General features: G+C 37.4%; 1 protein-coding gene across 1 annotated transcript in view; it reads right to left on the minus strand.

The window, feature by feature from the left end:
• The window catches only part of pde11a (phosphodiesterase 11a), a 38,784-nt gene that overhangs the window by 12,863 nt on the left and 7,812 nt on the right, over positions 1–18,109 (minus strand). The window contains exons 3-14 of the mRNA XM_032567149.1: positions 15,618–15,707; positions 14,851–14,991; positions 14,640–14,704; positions 12,043–12,175; positions 10,798–10,873; positions 7,303–7,370; positions 7,116–7,208; positions 5,596–5,646; positions 4,155–4,301; positions 3,916–4,023; positions 2,399–2,508; positions 1,344–1,434 (exon numbers count right to left, since the gene is read on the minus strand). Of these exons, the coding sequence (XP_032423040.1) occupies positions 1,344–1,434; positions 2,399–2,508; positions 3,916–4,023; positions 4,155–4,301; positions 5,596–5,646; positions 7,116–7,208; positions 7,303–7,370; positions 10,798–10,873; positions 12,043–12,175; positions 14,640–14,704; positions 14,851–14,991; positions 15,618–15,707 (1,173 nt within the window). The remainder of the gene's footprint in view (positions 1–1,343; positions 1,435–2,398; positions 2,509–3,915; positions 4,024–4,154; positions 4,302–5,595; positions 5,647–7,115; positions 7,209–7,302; positions 7,371–10,797; positions 10,874–12,042; positions 12,176–14,639; positions 14,705–14,850; positions 14,992–15,617; positions 15,708–18,109) is intronic.

The following is an 18,109-nucleotide window of genomic DNA, read 5'->3' on the forward strand; positions in this document are numbered from 1 at the left end:
ATTAATATATAGTTTTAATTGTGGTTTTTTTAAATGTTTAATTATGTTATCTAAATTCCTTCAGCTACAACTTCTATTATAATTTGTAGACAAAGTGTTAACTTTTAAACACTTGTTTAATGATGTTCTGTACTTTGTTTGAACTGTTAACTAAAAACCCTGAAAAGTTCTTTGTTTTTTAAACTAATTCCTTACTCTCAAGGCTGAGCAGGAATAAATTAACAGGCTTTTTTCCTGCCCCAATCTGGCCTCGGAGTGTAAAAAAGACGGCAGTCGACTTCATCAATAAAAAAGTGGCTATCACCAGTTAATCAACACTTATTTCTATGGAAATAAAATCACATCACCGGGAGTGTGAAAAACACTTCTGGTGATGTGACTGGTTGTTTTTTTAATATTATCAATAACAAAGAAGGTTCTATTTTTTTTTGTTATCAATAAAAACTAGAAACAACCTTTAAGCAGTAAGGGTCCGCAACGTAGCCAGGGAGGGGTAATTTGTGGCCCTTTGAATGACTTTGTGAGGCCCTGCTTTAAGAAATGGTGCAAAATCGACTTGTCAGCACAAGCCATTGATACAAGTAGACACTTATTAAAAATGCTTTTGGCTGACATTTTCACTGCGTCCTTCTTGAAGCTTTTCCAAAAAGATGCAGCCAAATTAAACTCTTCTCCAGGTGTCAAATCTTTGATAAACGTAAAGTGTTCATCTTTTATTTTTTGCGTTTTCGGTTACATCCAGTGTCTTATGAAATTGTGTCTACTCTGCAGATATAAGAGCTAAAGCAATGTAACAAAGCATTGGCTAAAATTCCTTCACACTGATACAAAAATTGGATTAAGTCATACAGAAAACATATACTTCAAGTTTTTCCTACTAAAAGTAGTTTTACAGGCCATCACATCACAAGGTGTACTTTTCCACAGATTTCGTTTCCATTTTCTGTCTTTTTTATTTAGTAAATTATGACAGCTTGGAATCTCTTATGTGTTTTTGTGCACTCGAGCTTAGATGTAAATGGTTTTAGAACTTGGTAGGGACCAGTTCTGAGCCGTAAAACAGTGTGTACTTTCTTTCTCCCTTTACTGCGCTGTATTCATATGATCCAGTTATCTGCACTTGACTAAAGCAGTCTTCTGCAACAGTTGTGCAATAAGAGCTAGAAAGTCCAGTTTCTACTGAAGGAATGTGGATGAAATTGCAGCTGCAGACTGCAGTTTAAAAATATCCCATCTCCAAAGGGAACAAAGGTTAAAGGCTCTATTGCCAGCAGTGTTTGTAATCACATGCAGCAGAAGGTGAACGGTAACTGCATTGCAGCAGATATTGGAACATAACACACCTCGCTCTGCAGGATCATAACAGCGTGGTTAAAGTGGTGGTGCTCCAGCGTAGCAGAGGTCCCATAAAGCAAAGAGAGGGCTGAACCCGTCCTGCCACACACACACACACACACACCCCCACACACACACACACAAAAACAAAAAAAAACACATTGGGATAAAAAAAAAGAAGGATAGCATAATAAGTTTTCCACAAGAGCAGAGAAGTAAAATATGCTCTAAAACTCTCTTTGGATTTCCTCTCCAGTTCAGTCTGTCTCTAACTTATGGTTCAATAAAAAAGGACGCTTGAGACTCATAACCCAAACTACAGATGAAACTATAATGTCAAAGTCTGAATGTGGTCATTAGGTGATCTTAAAAAAAGGTCCCCATATAGCGTGAGAATTGTTTACTTAAGGTAAAGCTTGTAAGTTGGAGCTTTAGTTATATTTAAATTTTGAAACAAAAATAAATATTCATAAACATCTCAGTTGTTCTGGTTTAGAAAACCAGAATGAATATATGAGGGATGAATTGTTTGAAATAGATCAAACTCCACCTTACAAATTAAGGAGTCGAAAGAGATGACCACTTTTTCATTAAAAATGATTTAAATTGAGGTTTCTGTTAAAGTATTTAATAGTTTATATTTTTGCCATATAACTTAAAACATAAACTTGAGCACAAACTGTAAACAGGAAGGAAAATGCTTGGTGGTTGTCCAATTTGTTTAGAACTAAAAACAGAATTGAAATGGGCATTTATATTCAGCCTGATTTACTATGAAACAAAAAATAAATTCCAAATTTTCTATTCAGAATTACTTAAATATTAGAAATTCCAGTATACACCCAGCTGTTCTGTGAAGGCTACAGAGGTGTTAAGAGAATATCATCATGAAGACACATTGAGGTTTGTGGTTGCAACATGACAAAATGTGAAAAACGTAAACTGTTATGAATCCTTGTGGAATGTAATGCAAATATTAAAACGTTTTGCTGCACAATATGCAACAGGTTGTGTGCTTATGCATATGTTTGCAGCAGCAGAAGCAGAAATAAGGTGCACTCACTTGGCCTGAAAAGCATTGTTGGTGCCCCTGTGGTCCAAGTCGTGGCACACACAACCCACAATAAGAGCAAAGATCTCCAGCTCAGTCAGCGTCTCCTGGAAACCCGCCGTCTGATTGGCACAGAGGACAGGAAGCAAATAAAACACACACACATACAGTTTATGAGCAGCAGCACACCATTATTCAATGAAATCCTGAGCACATTGAATAAAAATAGAAAAACAGCAGCATGAAGCTAAAAAAAGAAAAACAAAAACACAGCATCTTCACAAAATGCCATAGGGACTGCAGTTGCATTGCTCTACATTTCTAGCTCGGATGAATGGGTTCTAGAGATCATGTGCTGACTGAGTCACTGTGGGTCACTGCAGGGATAGCAGCAAAGATAGTGGGGCCCTCAGCCTACTCATTAAGACCTAGAGGAACAGAGCAACCTTGAATAGCTTATACAATGTTATTTCAATTCCCCCTGCCAATAATCAATTCAAATGGGACACTGCACATTAATGCCGCAATTGATTAAATGGTTTTAGCTTAGCACATCAGGTCCTTGTGTTGCCCCAAGGACCTCAAGTAAAAGAATCACATGCAGTAAGTCTCCTGGGATCTCCATTCATACAAATATCTGCACAGAACCACAGTTAATAAACACACAGGGCCATCTTACTGATTTGATCTCAGGTTTGAAATCCAATAATTAAATTGATATGAGAATTTTAACCCACAAATGCATGGATCAGTGCACTCATCAGCCTAATGATTATTTACTGAGGAGCAAAGTCTTGGTGTTTTGAACCAGGCCACTGTATCTGGTCTTCACTTTAACCCACATTCTGGTAAGGACTCCTCTCTCTGTACCTCCAGTGATGAAGTGGATATGAAGATGTGGAAAAAAATAGGAAACTCCCCCTGGACATAAAGACAGATTGGGCCTTTGTCTGCGGTAATGTCCAGCTACTGGACTCCAGATTCTGAAATGAGCGTCCTCGATAGAGCGGCTGGGCTCTTTAATCCCAGGGGAGCTCAGCTGTTCCTTCAAATCGAAAGGCATAAGATAAGATGGTTAAGGCATCTGTTTACCTCTTGGGCACCTTACTTTGGAGGTATTCCAGTAAAGCCCCAGAACTAAGTAGGTATGGATGGATGAATGAATGGAAACTTAGCACTCCCACCATTTTTCATCTGTAGCATACATGTTTTCTTATTAAATTAAAAGCAGATAAAGGTCAGGTTAGGAGCACCTATTATTTTCTGTTGAATTTAAAGCTACTTCTATAAAATAAATTGTGACATATTTTCCTGTTTCATGAGTTGTGGACATCAGAATCAGTTCAAAGAGAACATCAGCAATTTGGATCTGGCAGAAAAAGCCTGAGCAGTGTAATTCAAGTTTTTAACACCTCTTTTATCGACTTCGTTATAAGACCTACAAAAGTTGCAAGAAAATCTGAAGTCCATGTTACCTAAACCATTCTTAGAAATCATCCGTGCTAATATGTGGTTCTCACAGTGCATACCGTTAGCATGGCAAACATGCACTGGCATACGTTGAATGCATGTCTCCAGTTGTGGTAGAGGACCATTCTGTAGTTTTTTCTGACAGTCAGCAGCCATCTGCACAGTGTCTGGAGGGAAAGACGGACAGAAAGAGATAAGAGCATGGGTCAGTGGTCTTCATGAGGACCTACAACAGCATTCATAGCAAGCTCAATCAAGTATTTAAAGCAAATGAGACACAGAAGCTCTGCTCTTTTACCTCGTAGTCGATCTTAAACTTCTGCACCGTTCCCAGCTCGATGAACATCCGCAGAGCAGCTGTTATCATCGCGTCGACATCCAGGGAGAAATCATCAAAGGAGAGCTTATCAATGCCCAGCTCGCAGACCAGGGGAATGTTAGCAGCCTGTGTCATCATGGTGAGAGCAAACATAGAGGAAGAATGAGAACATGAGCCCACAGTGCAGACGTGCAGGTCAGTGGAGCCATTTTTGGATGATGTATGAAAACATGAAAGCATGCTAATTAAGACTCGGAAGCCTCGTTTTCAGAGGGCTGATATTAATGAGGGAGCTTTACTGAAGGATTTCTCTGTTGTTTACTTTCTGAGCTCATTGACGAATGTAGTTGTGCAATAGTAATGCTCAGCAGCTTTTTGGCATTATTACTCAAACAAAAACAAAAATAATTTCCTATTAACCACTCTCAGCATGAGTCTTTAATCAACGCTGCATGCCCATCTGAGCAGAAAAACTAATTCCTGTCTCTGTTAACAAGAATGACCGTTTCAGACTTTCTAATCTCCATTTATTTTCTAGAAAAGCACATTCAGTGATGAGTCTTCAGTGTCAGTGCCAGTGTGTCTCGTTTCTCTCACAAACATCTGCCTGTCAGGTCGGGGGTGTATTCCAACTCTCTCAATTCACAGCCCCAGGTGACAAAATGGCATCCAGGTTTGTTTGTCACTACGTTTTCGCACTCCAGTGGAATCCCAGGCAAGTGAGCTCATTGGGGCTCTCTCTGTATGTAGAGCAGTTATGAAAGGAAGAAGGGGGAGAAGGGCAGGCAGCAGAGCATCGCGCTGAATGAGGGGGACTGAAGCATCACACGAATTCATGAGAGAGAGACAAGGAATCCTACTATGAATATAGTGTTGGCCATAGGGAAAACTGTGCTCATGAAACTGGAAGAAAATAGGTCACATGTATATTTCAGAAATGTAATGCTGTTAAAAAAATGTAATTATGGCCAATTTTGTCATTTGTCTATGAATAATGCATTGTGAATGATCACTTGTTGACTGAAGCAATCCATTTCTAATAACACAATTAGTCTGTTTTCACTTGATACGTGTTGGTTTATTATTATTTCTGTTGGAGAAAGTTGGAAATGAAATTTACTAATACAGATATAATAATATCTGTATTAGTAATAATATCCATTATATATATATGTATGTATGTATGTATGTATGTATGTATGTATGTATGTATGTATGTATGTATGTATGTATGTATGTATGTATGTATGTATGTATGTATGTATGTATGTATGTATGTATGTATGTATGTATGTATGTATGTATGTATGTATGTATGTATGTATGTATGTATGTATGTATGTATGTATGTAAAGCAACAAATAAATTAACTTAAATGAGTCATTTACAATTGAGATAATTATAGGCGCAAATACGTTACCTTAAATTTATCCACTTCAGTCTTGGAGCAAGTGGCATGGTAAGACAGAACCTGCAAAATAATAACAGTATCAGTTTTGTTTTATAATTCAGTAATATTCCTTTCCAGACAACTGAAAACACCACAGCGGTGTTTGATTTGTGGATCTCCCTGATTAAGTTAGCAGTGGCATGTGGATCTGCACTAGTAGCAACATCAGCACAGATTGGGTCGCCATGTTCCTCTCATTTCCTGGGAGAAATACTTTGCACACTCTTGCAGTAGCTTATTTAATCATAAACGCTCATGTTTATTCAGGGATGCCAGGAACAAAGCACACACACTCGCACTATTTCATTCTGCATTTGTCTCCAGCTATCTGTCCTCTGCTTCTCGTTCTTGAAACACTGGTGCTAACAAATGTACCTCACCAGCTCCCAGCTGTAATCTTCGGACACATTGTAAAGGCTGACTAGTTCTGTATGGTTACAATCTGAAGATCAGATGAGGGATTGCTTTACACTGCCTCTCATTAATTTCCAATAAAATCTTCGTGAGAAGGTTATCTACAAAAAGAGATCAACATTTTTCATGCATGCATTTCTGTGGATATATAAAATTTAAAAAGTTATACAAAGACCCATGAGACGAATAAGTGAAAATAAAATTTATAATTTCCACTTTGCATCTGTTACTTTCTGTGACATATGGTTAAATACATCACACTATAGCACAAATTCCTGATTTAAGAATATCTGCTTCACAGTCTAAGGTCTGTTCTTTTCCTTTTTTTAGTGTATATTAAATGTTTGATGATTTCACATGATTTAAGAGGACAAGTATCAGCAATCAAATATAGATTTGTGTTGCAGCCACAGAGCAGGGGCATCTTGCAGTCAACCATGAAACTGTAGTTTCTATTTTTTGAATATATATAAGTATATATTTTCATGGCTGCTCTGTCATGTCAATCCTTAGCTAGTCACAGCAGACGAGGCTGGTTCTGGTGGAAGTTTCATCCTGTTAAAAAGAAGACATTGCTTTCCACCGTCACCACATGCTCTCTCGAGTAGAAGTGACTGCTACAAAGTTAGCAACTTGAATTCAACCGAGTAGACTTCTGAGTTAACCTTTTACCAATTAGCATGCTAAACTGAATTTGATTTATTTATATTACCAACGTTGATTTAAATACAGTTTAACTTGAATCTGTCAATATGACTGAATTTGTAATGGCTTGCTGTAAATCAATATTTTTGGACAGATAATAGTCTGTCTTAAAAGTGACATCAGAGACTAATAAAACCATAAAAACCCCTACAAGTCCTTGAGTTATAGGGTGTACTTACTTTTTTTCACATAAAAATGTTAGTTTTCTGTGTGTTCTTGCAAAATGAAGGTTAAATTTAAGTAGTTTCAGGACCAGGACCAAACCATTACGTCCTGACAATGTAAAACCCGAGAGCTGAAATTTCACTGAGACTGTATGTTAATTGTGATGGGAAAATGAATACAAATTCAATGGGATTTTGTGCCCTTACATCTAAAGCCACTGACTGCTTGGCCCAAGACTTCTTCACCTGGTCATACATGATCGTGTTGTTGATGCCCAATCCACAAAATATCACAAAGGCCTGAGGAAAAATAAGTTAGAATAAATTAAGCATGGTTTCCACAATCAGTCAGAGGATGTTTGGTGTTAAAAATATGCAGAAGGCAGCGTAATACCTCAAAGAGACGCTGGTCTGCATCGTCAAATGGTTTCCCGTCCAGCCTGTTCAGCACTTGAGCGACACCTGATATGCAAAACCATTTTATGCATTAGATAAAATACCACTTAGCTCAGCTTGGTGTCAATTTGACCAAAAAGCTCCACTTTCACTAGAGACTAGGGAATATCAAAGACACTTTATGTATTTTTAACAATGGCTAAAAAGGAGAAAAAGCTGTTTTTATCAACTTCAGACATGGTCGGCATGAGCTAAGGAGCACACACTGTTAAATAAAATGACACCAACAGGGACTCAATTAGTCTTTTAAAAGTTTTTGTCTATAACTGTCCTATGAGAATAACCTCTTCCTATCTGACTCCTGCCTTCAGATGTATTTCGCTCTAATTGAAAGTAGAAAATGATTTAATAAAGTCCAAACATTTGATGAATTGAGGGTAGGATATTGTCACACAATTCATTATCATTTTTAATTATGCCAAAGAGGTTAAACAGCCTGCCAATACTATGTGTTAATATGACTCATTGGTTGAAAATGAATTAGCTCTGCAGTTAATTACAGTTTGTTTTTTTTATTATGGATAAATTTAAAATGCAGAGCAGATGTTTTCTCAAAAGCATGATTGTTCCTACTGTAACCAGCTTGTGAATTGTAATGAGCTCCAGAACATGCTACAACAAATATTAGCAAACTAAATGACTGCTTAGAGCCTCACGGCCACCACATTATCTCCAACTACACCACAATCCATACCTCCCAGATCTACAACAAGTTTTCATGTTCAGTAATTTTTTTTTTTTACATAGATGACCTCTTCGGCTGCATGGCTGAACAATGCCGTTTGTTCACCGGAGGCGATCCATGGAGGGGGTGTCGAATTTTGCTTAGAGCTTCACAAAACCGGAGCAGCAACCAGCTCAGCACTGTGTTAACCCGTAAGGAATTTCATCCAACAAAAGCTGAACTCAAATGCATCTTCATACAGTGGCTGTTTATCATGGCTAGACATGCAGGAAACAATGAAACTGTGGCACAGCAAACAGCCTCTAACCTAAAATGTTCTTAATTTCAAAGAGATACTTAGCTTTGAAGAACTTATGCCTTTGACTTGGAGTTGTTGGCCCAGATTTCAATTAAAAAGACCAAAAAACATTATTTTCCCCTTAACAAATACATTTATCAGGTATAGCATTATGTCCACTGACAGGTAACAAGAATAGCACGTATTATGTTTTAATCAAGGCCTCACTTTTGATGGCTACAGTGACATGAGGGAGGTTTTATCCCATTAAAGATTTATTTACAGATCAAATATGAAAAATAGTATTTAATGTTGAAAGTCATTGACTCAATGGAATCTGCTGTTTCCTTAGAAACCTTTTAAACTGCGTTGTTGTTTTATATCTAATATCAACTGATAATGTACAGTATGTCTGATTGAATTTAGACTATTTTTTTGTAAAGTGCCTTAGCATGACATCTGTTGTGAGCTGGTGCTATCTAAATACACTGAATGGAACTGAATTGTATATCTTCACCACCACTTTAAATTTGAGGAAGAAAGAAATGTTTAAACATTTATGTCTTCTATGATGCCTATACTTCTATGATGATTAATTAATGATCTTACAAACTGCCGAACCAATCAAACTGAAGTCTGTTTTTGGAGCCAAACTGCGGCCATACAGTCCTTTCTTTAAGATGAAACAAAATGTAATCATACCCCTGTAAACTTTTTCACATTTTGAAACATTACAACCACAAACTTTGTATAAATGTATTTAATTTGAATTTTATTGGATGGATTAACACAAAGCAGTACATTATTTGTCAAATACAGGTAAAATATAAAAGATTTTAGAACGTTTTCACAAATAAAAATGGGAAAAGTGTGGTGTGCATTTGCATTTTCGTATATGTCTTACTATAAACTAAAAACAGAACCTCTCATGGCCTTATTTTCAGCAATAGGTTTCTTCTGTGCATGACTAAAACTTCCCGTGTCACCAAGTCGTCTGACTTGAGCTTTGGATCTGTAGTGAATTTTGCTAAAGGGGTATCAGAGTAAAGGGAGGTGAAAAAGCATCTCCTTTTGTTAGATTTCTATTTGTGAAAGATTTTAAATCATTCATCATTTTAATCTACTTCACAGTTATGCCATACTTTGTGATGGGCTGGTACATAAAATTTCAGTAAAATATATTGACGTTCATGGTTGCATTGTGAAATAAAATATGAAATGGCTGGAGAAATGTGAACGTATTTTGAAAGGTGGTGTATTTCTATTTTTTTCTACTGTAAGCAACTTCTGTGCAATAAAGGTCTAATTTTTTTAGAAATTAAACCCAGAGCAAATTTGGTCTCAACACTTCGTACCTGCTGTGTCTTCAAAACAGTCCTTTAGGAATTACCTGGGATGACTTTCAGTAAATTAAAAACATAAATCTTAAAAAGAGCTATTGCAGTTCAAGCTACTGTTGGTATAGTAAATCTCAGTAGAACACATCTGATTGAAATGCTGAAAATTCGAAATTAAATACTATTTACAGCCTAGGTTACATTAAAATGAGGGCACACATTTTTTTGTTACTGAATGTATCATTGACTGAAGAATTTCATCTCTGCTGCTTTGTTTGGGTAATGATTTTTCACTTAACATCCTCAGGTGCCACCCACACACTGCCTTTTCTCTCCCCTCTCACTCTTTCCGTTCGTTTCTCCTTTCTCCCTCTCCCTGCTCCAACGAATGCACAGACACCTACGCAGAGACGCGCCCAGGTCTTAACCAGCCATCTGCAGCAGATCTGCTGATCACTTTGCACTCACATAAAACTAATGACTTCCCTGCGTCAGATCTCACCGGAGACCGAGAGGAGCTGCTGTCACCTGCTCCCTCCTCTGCAATATTCCAGCGCCAAAAAAGCGGACGAGGGATCAATGATTTATCAGTGTCATTGTGCTTTTAGCCCGCGGCTGATTCACAAGCATAATGCACGCTGACAGAAGAAGGGAAACTCCTCCTCCACGTGTGGAGTGATGCTGCAACACAGCATGGATCTCAGCAAATGCGAGCGGTCTCCGCTGAATACATACACGAGCTTCTCTCTGCCCTGCTGTTTGCTTAATGCAGAAAAGTGCATGCATAGTGCTGGACCATGTATATGTTGGTATTTAACTGTGTAATAAGCAAAATGTTCATCCAGTGCACTGGTTTGCCGCCATCATCTGTATCATTTGTGTAACTTTCTGGGCACAAGCAGAGGTTTCCAAGCAGAACTCAACAGGCCTGAACAGATAAAAAAACTATGATATTCAACAACTTTTGGATTTACTGATAAAAACCAGATTCTGGTTTACATAAGCACAGTTTTTTCTCAATATCTTCACACTGGGCCAATACAGCATTCCTGTGGTAATATAGTATTTTCAAATAAACAATTTTTTAAACAGATATTATGATATATTATATTATTATGATCACAATTTACTTACCAATAATTTGGTGGTTGCTGTTCCATATGGGAACGCAGAGCACAGAGCGAATGTGAAAGTCAGAGAACTGGTCTGCCTGTAAAATGTGGAGGATTAAAACAGAAAACATCTCAGAAGTGGGTTTGGCTTTGATTATTTCATAAGACAAAGCTTAAAAGCAAACAGAATTGCATCAGAGACTTCTTTAGAAATTATGTTTTGCAGTCTTTATCCAGAGGCATTCAAACAATCCACAGGCACTAAAACAAAGTTTTAGTGTGTAAAGTTTCAAAGCAACAGCCAAATTCTCTAATAAATTCATCACTAGGCAATAAATTGAAACATTCCTGATGTATTGTGCCATCTGTGGTTGATGGCTTAGTTAATGTCTAAGCACACTTTGTACTTTTGTGACTGCAACATTATTTCACCCCTCTGGTCTTTTGTAAGATTTACATCTGGGAAGTGAGATAACTGTGAAATAAGATTGATTTTTTTGCTTTTTGACAACTTGTGTGTTGATTTGATTGTTATCCTGTTGACATTTCCAACAATAACCACTCTAAGTTTTCTAGAAAAACTCGACATTCATTTAAAATCTCTTGGTTTTCAAAGTAACCAAGAAGACTTGCATTTTTGCTTTCCCAGAGCCATTGGAAAATAAGTAAACCCACAGCACCACAGATCCCCTACCATACTCTACAGTCTGCATAAGATGAGTTTCCACTAGTTTATCCATTGTTTCACACCAACTGCCTTGTTAGATGACTGTCTAATCTGACCAAAGCACACACTTTACATATTAAGGTTTGTGATGATGGAAAAGACAAGGTAGTTTCCTAAAATGCCTCTCTATCAACTTCTCAGCTTGTACAAAGTGGTCTAATGGTTGACATGGAGACTTGGAGACTCCAAAGTGCCAATATTTAGTGAGTTTTAAAAATGTGTCTATACATTCCTTGTAATTCTCCTTGCTGTGCTAGTGGCCAAGATAAATTTCGGTCTTCGTATCAACATTTGAATTATTAAATCTTCTGCCCAATAAGGCAGCAGTCCTGGTACCAATAGGTCGACCCTTTCATCTCTTCTGCCTCTGTTACATAGGTTTCAATATGTCAAACCTTTCTAGGTTGCCTAACAAATCAGCAGGAAAGCTCTCTAAATAATAAGTGAGGCCCTCTTTCTTGCAGCAACCTAGATGTTGACTAATTATAATAATATTCTCCCAGTTCTGTAGTACAAAATCCTGGGATTGGGACTTTGTACCTCAGCATCGAAGCGAGGATCCTGGTAGGCGTCGCTAATGTTCACAGGTAGTCCTGTTGATGCAACCAGCTCTGCAATGCTGTTGTTGATGAGCCAGTCCGAGTAGGACGATTTTTCCATACTGTCTTTGAAACTAGGGTTGGAAAGAAAAACACATAAACACAACGCTGAACAACTGCTGAACCAAACGTAATCTCTAGGTTTCGATTCTCAACAAATATTGTTTTATAATCTGCGACTGTAGCTGAAAATACATAATTTGATTTAAAAAAGGTGACCTGATTCATCTTTCTAACGGCAGGTTTGCAACGGCTTCTCCTATTTCTCCTCATGAGCCTTCTCCAATATTAATTTGTATTTAATGAACCTCTCATACAGCAGATGTCTGTAAATGTCTTCAGCAGCTCATGAAGTAATGAAAATTTAAATGTGCAATTGTCTTCCTTGTTGCCAGACACCCCCACACACTCTGCCAGAGAAACACCTGCATCATCACTGTTCACATCACCCATTGACATTTAATACAGCAGGACCGTCGTTAAGTTTTACCTTCAAAGCCAACAAACGTACTGTGCTGCTAATTTTATCTTTAAAGAATAAAGATAGCATGATGCTGATGTCAGATCTTCAACTCATGTGGAGTGTGTGATGCAGCAGTGTAGACAAGGTCTTCATGGTGCAGCACAAAATGCATGACAGTTCATGATGCATTAACTCCTGCTTTTTTCTGGATGCTTTACGAATTGAGACGTTTTTTGACATCAAATCTGTTTATCTGCTTATATATGGAAAAGTTACCTTTATCTAACTGTCAATCTTTATAGCAACAAACACTTTGAAAAGAAACAAATGCAATTTAATTTGCTGAATTCATTAACTGTGGCAAAATTGTTATCAAAATGGTGGCCATTTAAGTTAGGAAAGTTAAATTAACCAATCACAAAATTGCTATTAATTTAAAAGCAAATGCATATTTAGCTTAGAGTTACATTTTCGTCAAACATTTGATTGCTCTGCATGTTCCTACTAAGAGAACTTTGGGGATCTCTGACCGCAAGTTTGCTGGTGGTTCCAAAAGTTTCTGATAGCAGAATGGGAGGCAGAGCTTCCAGTTATTAGACTCCTCCTGTGGAACTAGCTCCCAGTTTTAGTCTGTGACGCAGACAACCCATCTTCTTTTAATGACATGTTTAAAATATTACTTTTTGATAAACCTTACAGCTAGAGTGGTTTAGGTTATCCAGCAACATCGCTATACTGTTAGAGGTGTTAGTTTCTGCATTTTTGTAGCTGTAGAAGACATTATTTTTTACGTTCTTTCTCTGTAGTTAACTGTTTACCTGTGTCTCTTTTACAGACAAAACCACTGACGGAGCTATTGCTGCGACTACGTGTTCTCTGCTTTTCATCCCATAGAAAGTGTTCCTGGGTCAGTGCATCTTTGTTCTTTCTTTCATGGACAAAGCCACTAATGTAGCTATTGCTGCAACTAACTATTTGTAGTCTGTTCTCCATCCAATGGAAAGCACTCCTGGCTTAGTCTGTTTTTGTTCAGCTAGCTCTTTGTTTGTCTTTCTCTCCAATACAAATTTGGTGATTATTTGTTAGCCATTTCTTTCTTAGACAGACAGTGACAAAGAATTTGATCCCAATTACTCTGCATGATTTTTGGTTTTGTTTTCTCCAAAAAAAAATAAAAAATTAAAAAAAATTCTGACTCAGAGCTTATTTGTTTAGTTGTGTGTGTTTTTATGACAAAGCCACTAATAGAACTATTGCTGCCATGCGGCCCTTTTTTTCCCATTTATCGAAAGTACCACTGGCTCAGTGTTTCTCCATTAGCTTTGCTTATTTCCTGAATGAAGCCACTGAAACAGCTATTGCTACCTTCAGCATTTTACCAATTGTCATTACACAGGATCATGAGTGTATGTAACTGGATCTGAATCTGTTTGTTTCAGGTTAAATCAGATTGATTTGATATCAATCTTTAACTTATTCAATCCAATACGTTTGAATATTAAGACCTATTTGTCTTGATATAATACTTGTGGTGAATTGGTGTTAAATAAATAAAACTATAGTGAGTTGTATAGTTTTATATTGTTCAGACTGCTTGTAGAGGCCAGTTATGGCCACTGCTTTGAGGTGACGATATTAACTATGGCAAGCATTCAAGGGTGAGGGGGGAAGGGTTATTTGTCTTCCCTTCAAGCTTGTTTTCATCCATAAACAGCCCACACAATATTAAGTCTCTTTTTCTCCACTCAGCCATGCCTAGCAGAAGCAAAGAGCAACAAAACAAAATCATTTAAGGCTTCCAACGTACATCTTCTGAACAGAATCAAGTTTTATGCCCACAGCACTTTCAAATACTCACATTTTAAAAGTATTTCATACTGTACATATTTCTTGCATTTTATGTTGTTTTTTTGTTGTTTTTTTTACTGTGTCTGTGGTGGCAGAGCAGATGATGTTGGCATAATTTCTGTTGTGAACATATTTATTTTGGATTTAAAATGTAAAATATTTAATAAAAAATCTCAAGGTGGAAATGAACAACAGTTTTCCAAAAGTTATCGAAGCTTAATACAAACCTGGTTTCAGCATCTGCGCTGCATTTTGGAGACAGTAGCTCGAACGACTTAGTGAACTTGACCACCTGTGTAAAGGAAGAAACATTTAAAGATCTGAAGACAGATACTAATTAATAAAACAAAACTGAGGCAGACAAAGAGAAACGGGTTACACATGTGAAAACATAGACATACACATGGCAGGGCAGCAGAAGGAAAAACAAAACAGTACCGGTGACTCAATGTCTTCCAGCAGCTGGACAGAGCAGCGCTCACACTTTAGCAGAGTCTGGGCGCGGTGCATGATCTTCCTGACGATCTTTTCCAGGTCAGTCTGTTCCTCAAACAAGTCATTGACTACTTCCAAGAGTGCCTGAGCGCCAGGAACAGAGAAAATATTATGATGGAACTACCTTGGACAATCTGAAAGCTCATGGATGCTAATGTATTTCCAACACATAAGAAATTGGTCGTCAGGCAAGAGTAAGAGCCCCTTAAACAAATGTGCTGTGCTTCGCACTGATGTTGGAATCTAATTACTATCATAATTCCTAAACCATAAACCAAAGGGATGATATAGTGTAATTGATTTCCTCAATACAAGTAAATTAAACCCTTTATCTAAGGCAGAGCCAATCCAGTTTAATGTGCTGGCACCTAAAAATGAGGGAATATCTCCTAATTTTTTTCCTCTGCTCTCTGAACTGTGCTCTCGTTATGCTCCCTTCGATTATGTGTTACTGTAAGACATGAATTAGAGGATCTCCTCATATTCTCAAGTAGATTTAGGTCCTACTCTGAATACAGACCCATCCCCCTCGTCAGATCCTGAGAAAATGCTCATGCAAAGCTGCATGGCACCGTGATTTTCCACTGCGACGCCAGCAAGTGGGCTGCTGCTGATCAATACCAAGCCTCAATGTCAGCATCAAAGGGGAGGGAGTAAAGCTGATCCTTGGAATGGGAGCTTTATCATCCCATCGGCCTCATGGCCCTTACCCGACTCCGGTCGTACTCCTTTCTGGAGGCAGCGAAGAGTTGAGCATTGGAGATTGCAATACCACAGAAGGGGAGGTACATCTGCAGAACCTATGGACACAATGAAAACTCATAAATACTGTAATATGATGTGAACATTTTTTATCAAAGAAGAGCTCTGTCACATCGCATATGTCAATTTTGCCCACTGGCAGCAGTGTTAACAGCATTTATGCAGTGCAGTGCAAAAAGCTTGGTGAACTTTTTCACGTTTTGTCACCTTACAACTACAAGCCCTAAATTTCTCCTAAAGAACAGAATCCCCACAGCAAGGTGTCTGATAAAATTGTTTTTTGTTTTTATAGTTTCCATTAAGCCCAGATTATTAATGCCCTTTGAAAAAGGGGTATGATGAGACAGCCTTTGTTTCAAGACAATAAATCAGTTTATAAAGGAACTATGTTCTTTCTGTTTTTGTTAACATTTTAATTTAAAAAAAGTAATGCTGATAGTTATTTTTTTAACCAGTTGAAAAATTCTAAAAAAGCAAATTCCAATCATAAATACTGCCCAAACTGTACATGTTTCCTTTGGTATTTTGACAATTTATCTTTGGTGATGATGAGCTCCAAGTCTTTGAGACTAAAGGGCCTCCTTGCCATCGCCCTAATGTGTAGCTCCTTTACATTTTGCCAGTAGAAACATGTTGGTAGCTTAAACTTAAACCTAACTCTTCCTGGGGTATGAATAATTCTGAACTTAACTGCATCCAGTAAACAGATGAAACTGAGCAATGAGACCAAACGTGATGCTGTTTCAGCTGTCCTATGGAAATATCTTATAATGATCTTCCAGAAAGACCGTAGTCATCAATAAGCCCAGCGGGAGTGGATTCATTAGCAAGCAGGACGTGGGGATCTGCCCATGGATCTGCCTGCGGAGCGCACAGGCAAACTCTGAAGGAGCGCTGCTCTTTATAATTACATTCTGTCAGGCAGCCCAATACACAAGGTTGCATTATAAACAAGATGTTTTTGCCTGGAGCCTTTCGAACTGACCAATAAAAAGTGGTTTAATACCAATAATTAAAAAAAAACAGAGTGGCTAAGACCATTGGGGACACTCAGTTCCTTCTAACCTCAATGGCTTCCTCTCCCACAAATGATATTTGTTATGAAACAAGCCAAGAAAAATTACATGCCACTTTATTTCTCCAGCAGCTCTCGGTGTGAATAACTATGAGGTGACTTAAAGTACTGTTTCACTTTCCGTTGCACTGGTGAGGAGAGGCCAGAAATATTTTGGCGAGAACTGCTTTCATGAATAAAACTCAAACTTTGCGGTCAAAACACAAAGGTTGATTTAGTCACATGAACATTAGTATTGCCCCTTGCTAGGCATCAACACAATGCGGTTGCTATCCGAGAAATGCAGTGTGTTTAGTAAACATTAAAAAGAATAAAAAAATTAAAGGAGATACATAGCGTAAATGTAATATGCCTATATTGTATTCTCATTCTTTCTGAGGTAGTTGTAACCTTTAAAGTAAGCAAAAACTAGAGACCTCACAGGAGTAACTGTGTGCTATTTTTAAATCTAAGAGGTATAATTCAAGGGTTTTTGAAGACTTAACTTATTTTGCAGCTGTTGGTTTTGAAACGGTGGCAAAAGCTAAAAACATTGTGCTTCAGGCTGAATCAAGTAGCTGAGCAAGTTGAATAACCTCACCCCTAATATTATGTTAGCTGCTCTAATCTCAAGTATCGTATCAGGATCCCAGCATTTTAAAGCGATCAGAACAAAAACCAGCACAAAATCCCTGAATAAACTCAAATCTAGCTACATGTTTTCTGTGTACTGTCTGATTTTATATCTGTGTTCCAGTCAGAAATTGCACAAGTTAAAGCTTTAAAAGGATGGTGTATTGTTTTTGTTGTTGTTGTTGTTGTTTTTGTATACAGCTTGAAAAAACTGCTTGTAATGGAAAACACAGTTTTCCATTACAAGCTAAGTATTTTTCCTTTTTACAGTGAAAGAGAGACACAAAATACCAACTATCTTTGGGTAAAGCCATTTTTAAAATAGAAATTAACTTATTTAATAAAAAAAGACTTCAAACTTTGTATTCTCAGTCTTCAAAGTCAGAATAATCCAGTACTGTCTATATATATAATATAAAATCTCATTAAAATGAATTGAGACTTGTTGTAGATGTGATCACATGTTGAAAGGTTTAAGTGATGTAAATACTTTTAAAGGAATTAAATGATTTCTCAAAGAAAATCTACATAAGAAACAGAATAATAAACAAGAACTTGGTTACTGAAAGCCACCGACTGACTTCTTGAAAAATTTTCACTTTTTCTAAAATATGTTCATGTACAATTAACACAATATTCTCTTCCCTAACACAGAGAATTAGTGGGTTCTAATTCTCTGTGTTATGGAAGAAAATACTCTGCTGATCTATTTTCTCTTAATGAAACACAAATAATGTGACTTTTTGTGCTACA

Source organism: Xiphophorus hellerii, chromosome 7 (assembly GCF_003331165.1).
Source record: "Xiphophorus hellerii strain 12219 chromosome 7, Xiphophorus_hellerii-4.1, whole genome shotgun sequence".
NCBI classification, from domain to species: Eukaryota; Metazoa; Chordata; class Actinopteri; order Cyprinodontiformes; family Poeciliidae; genus Xiphophorus; species Xiphophorus hellerii.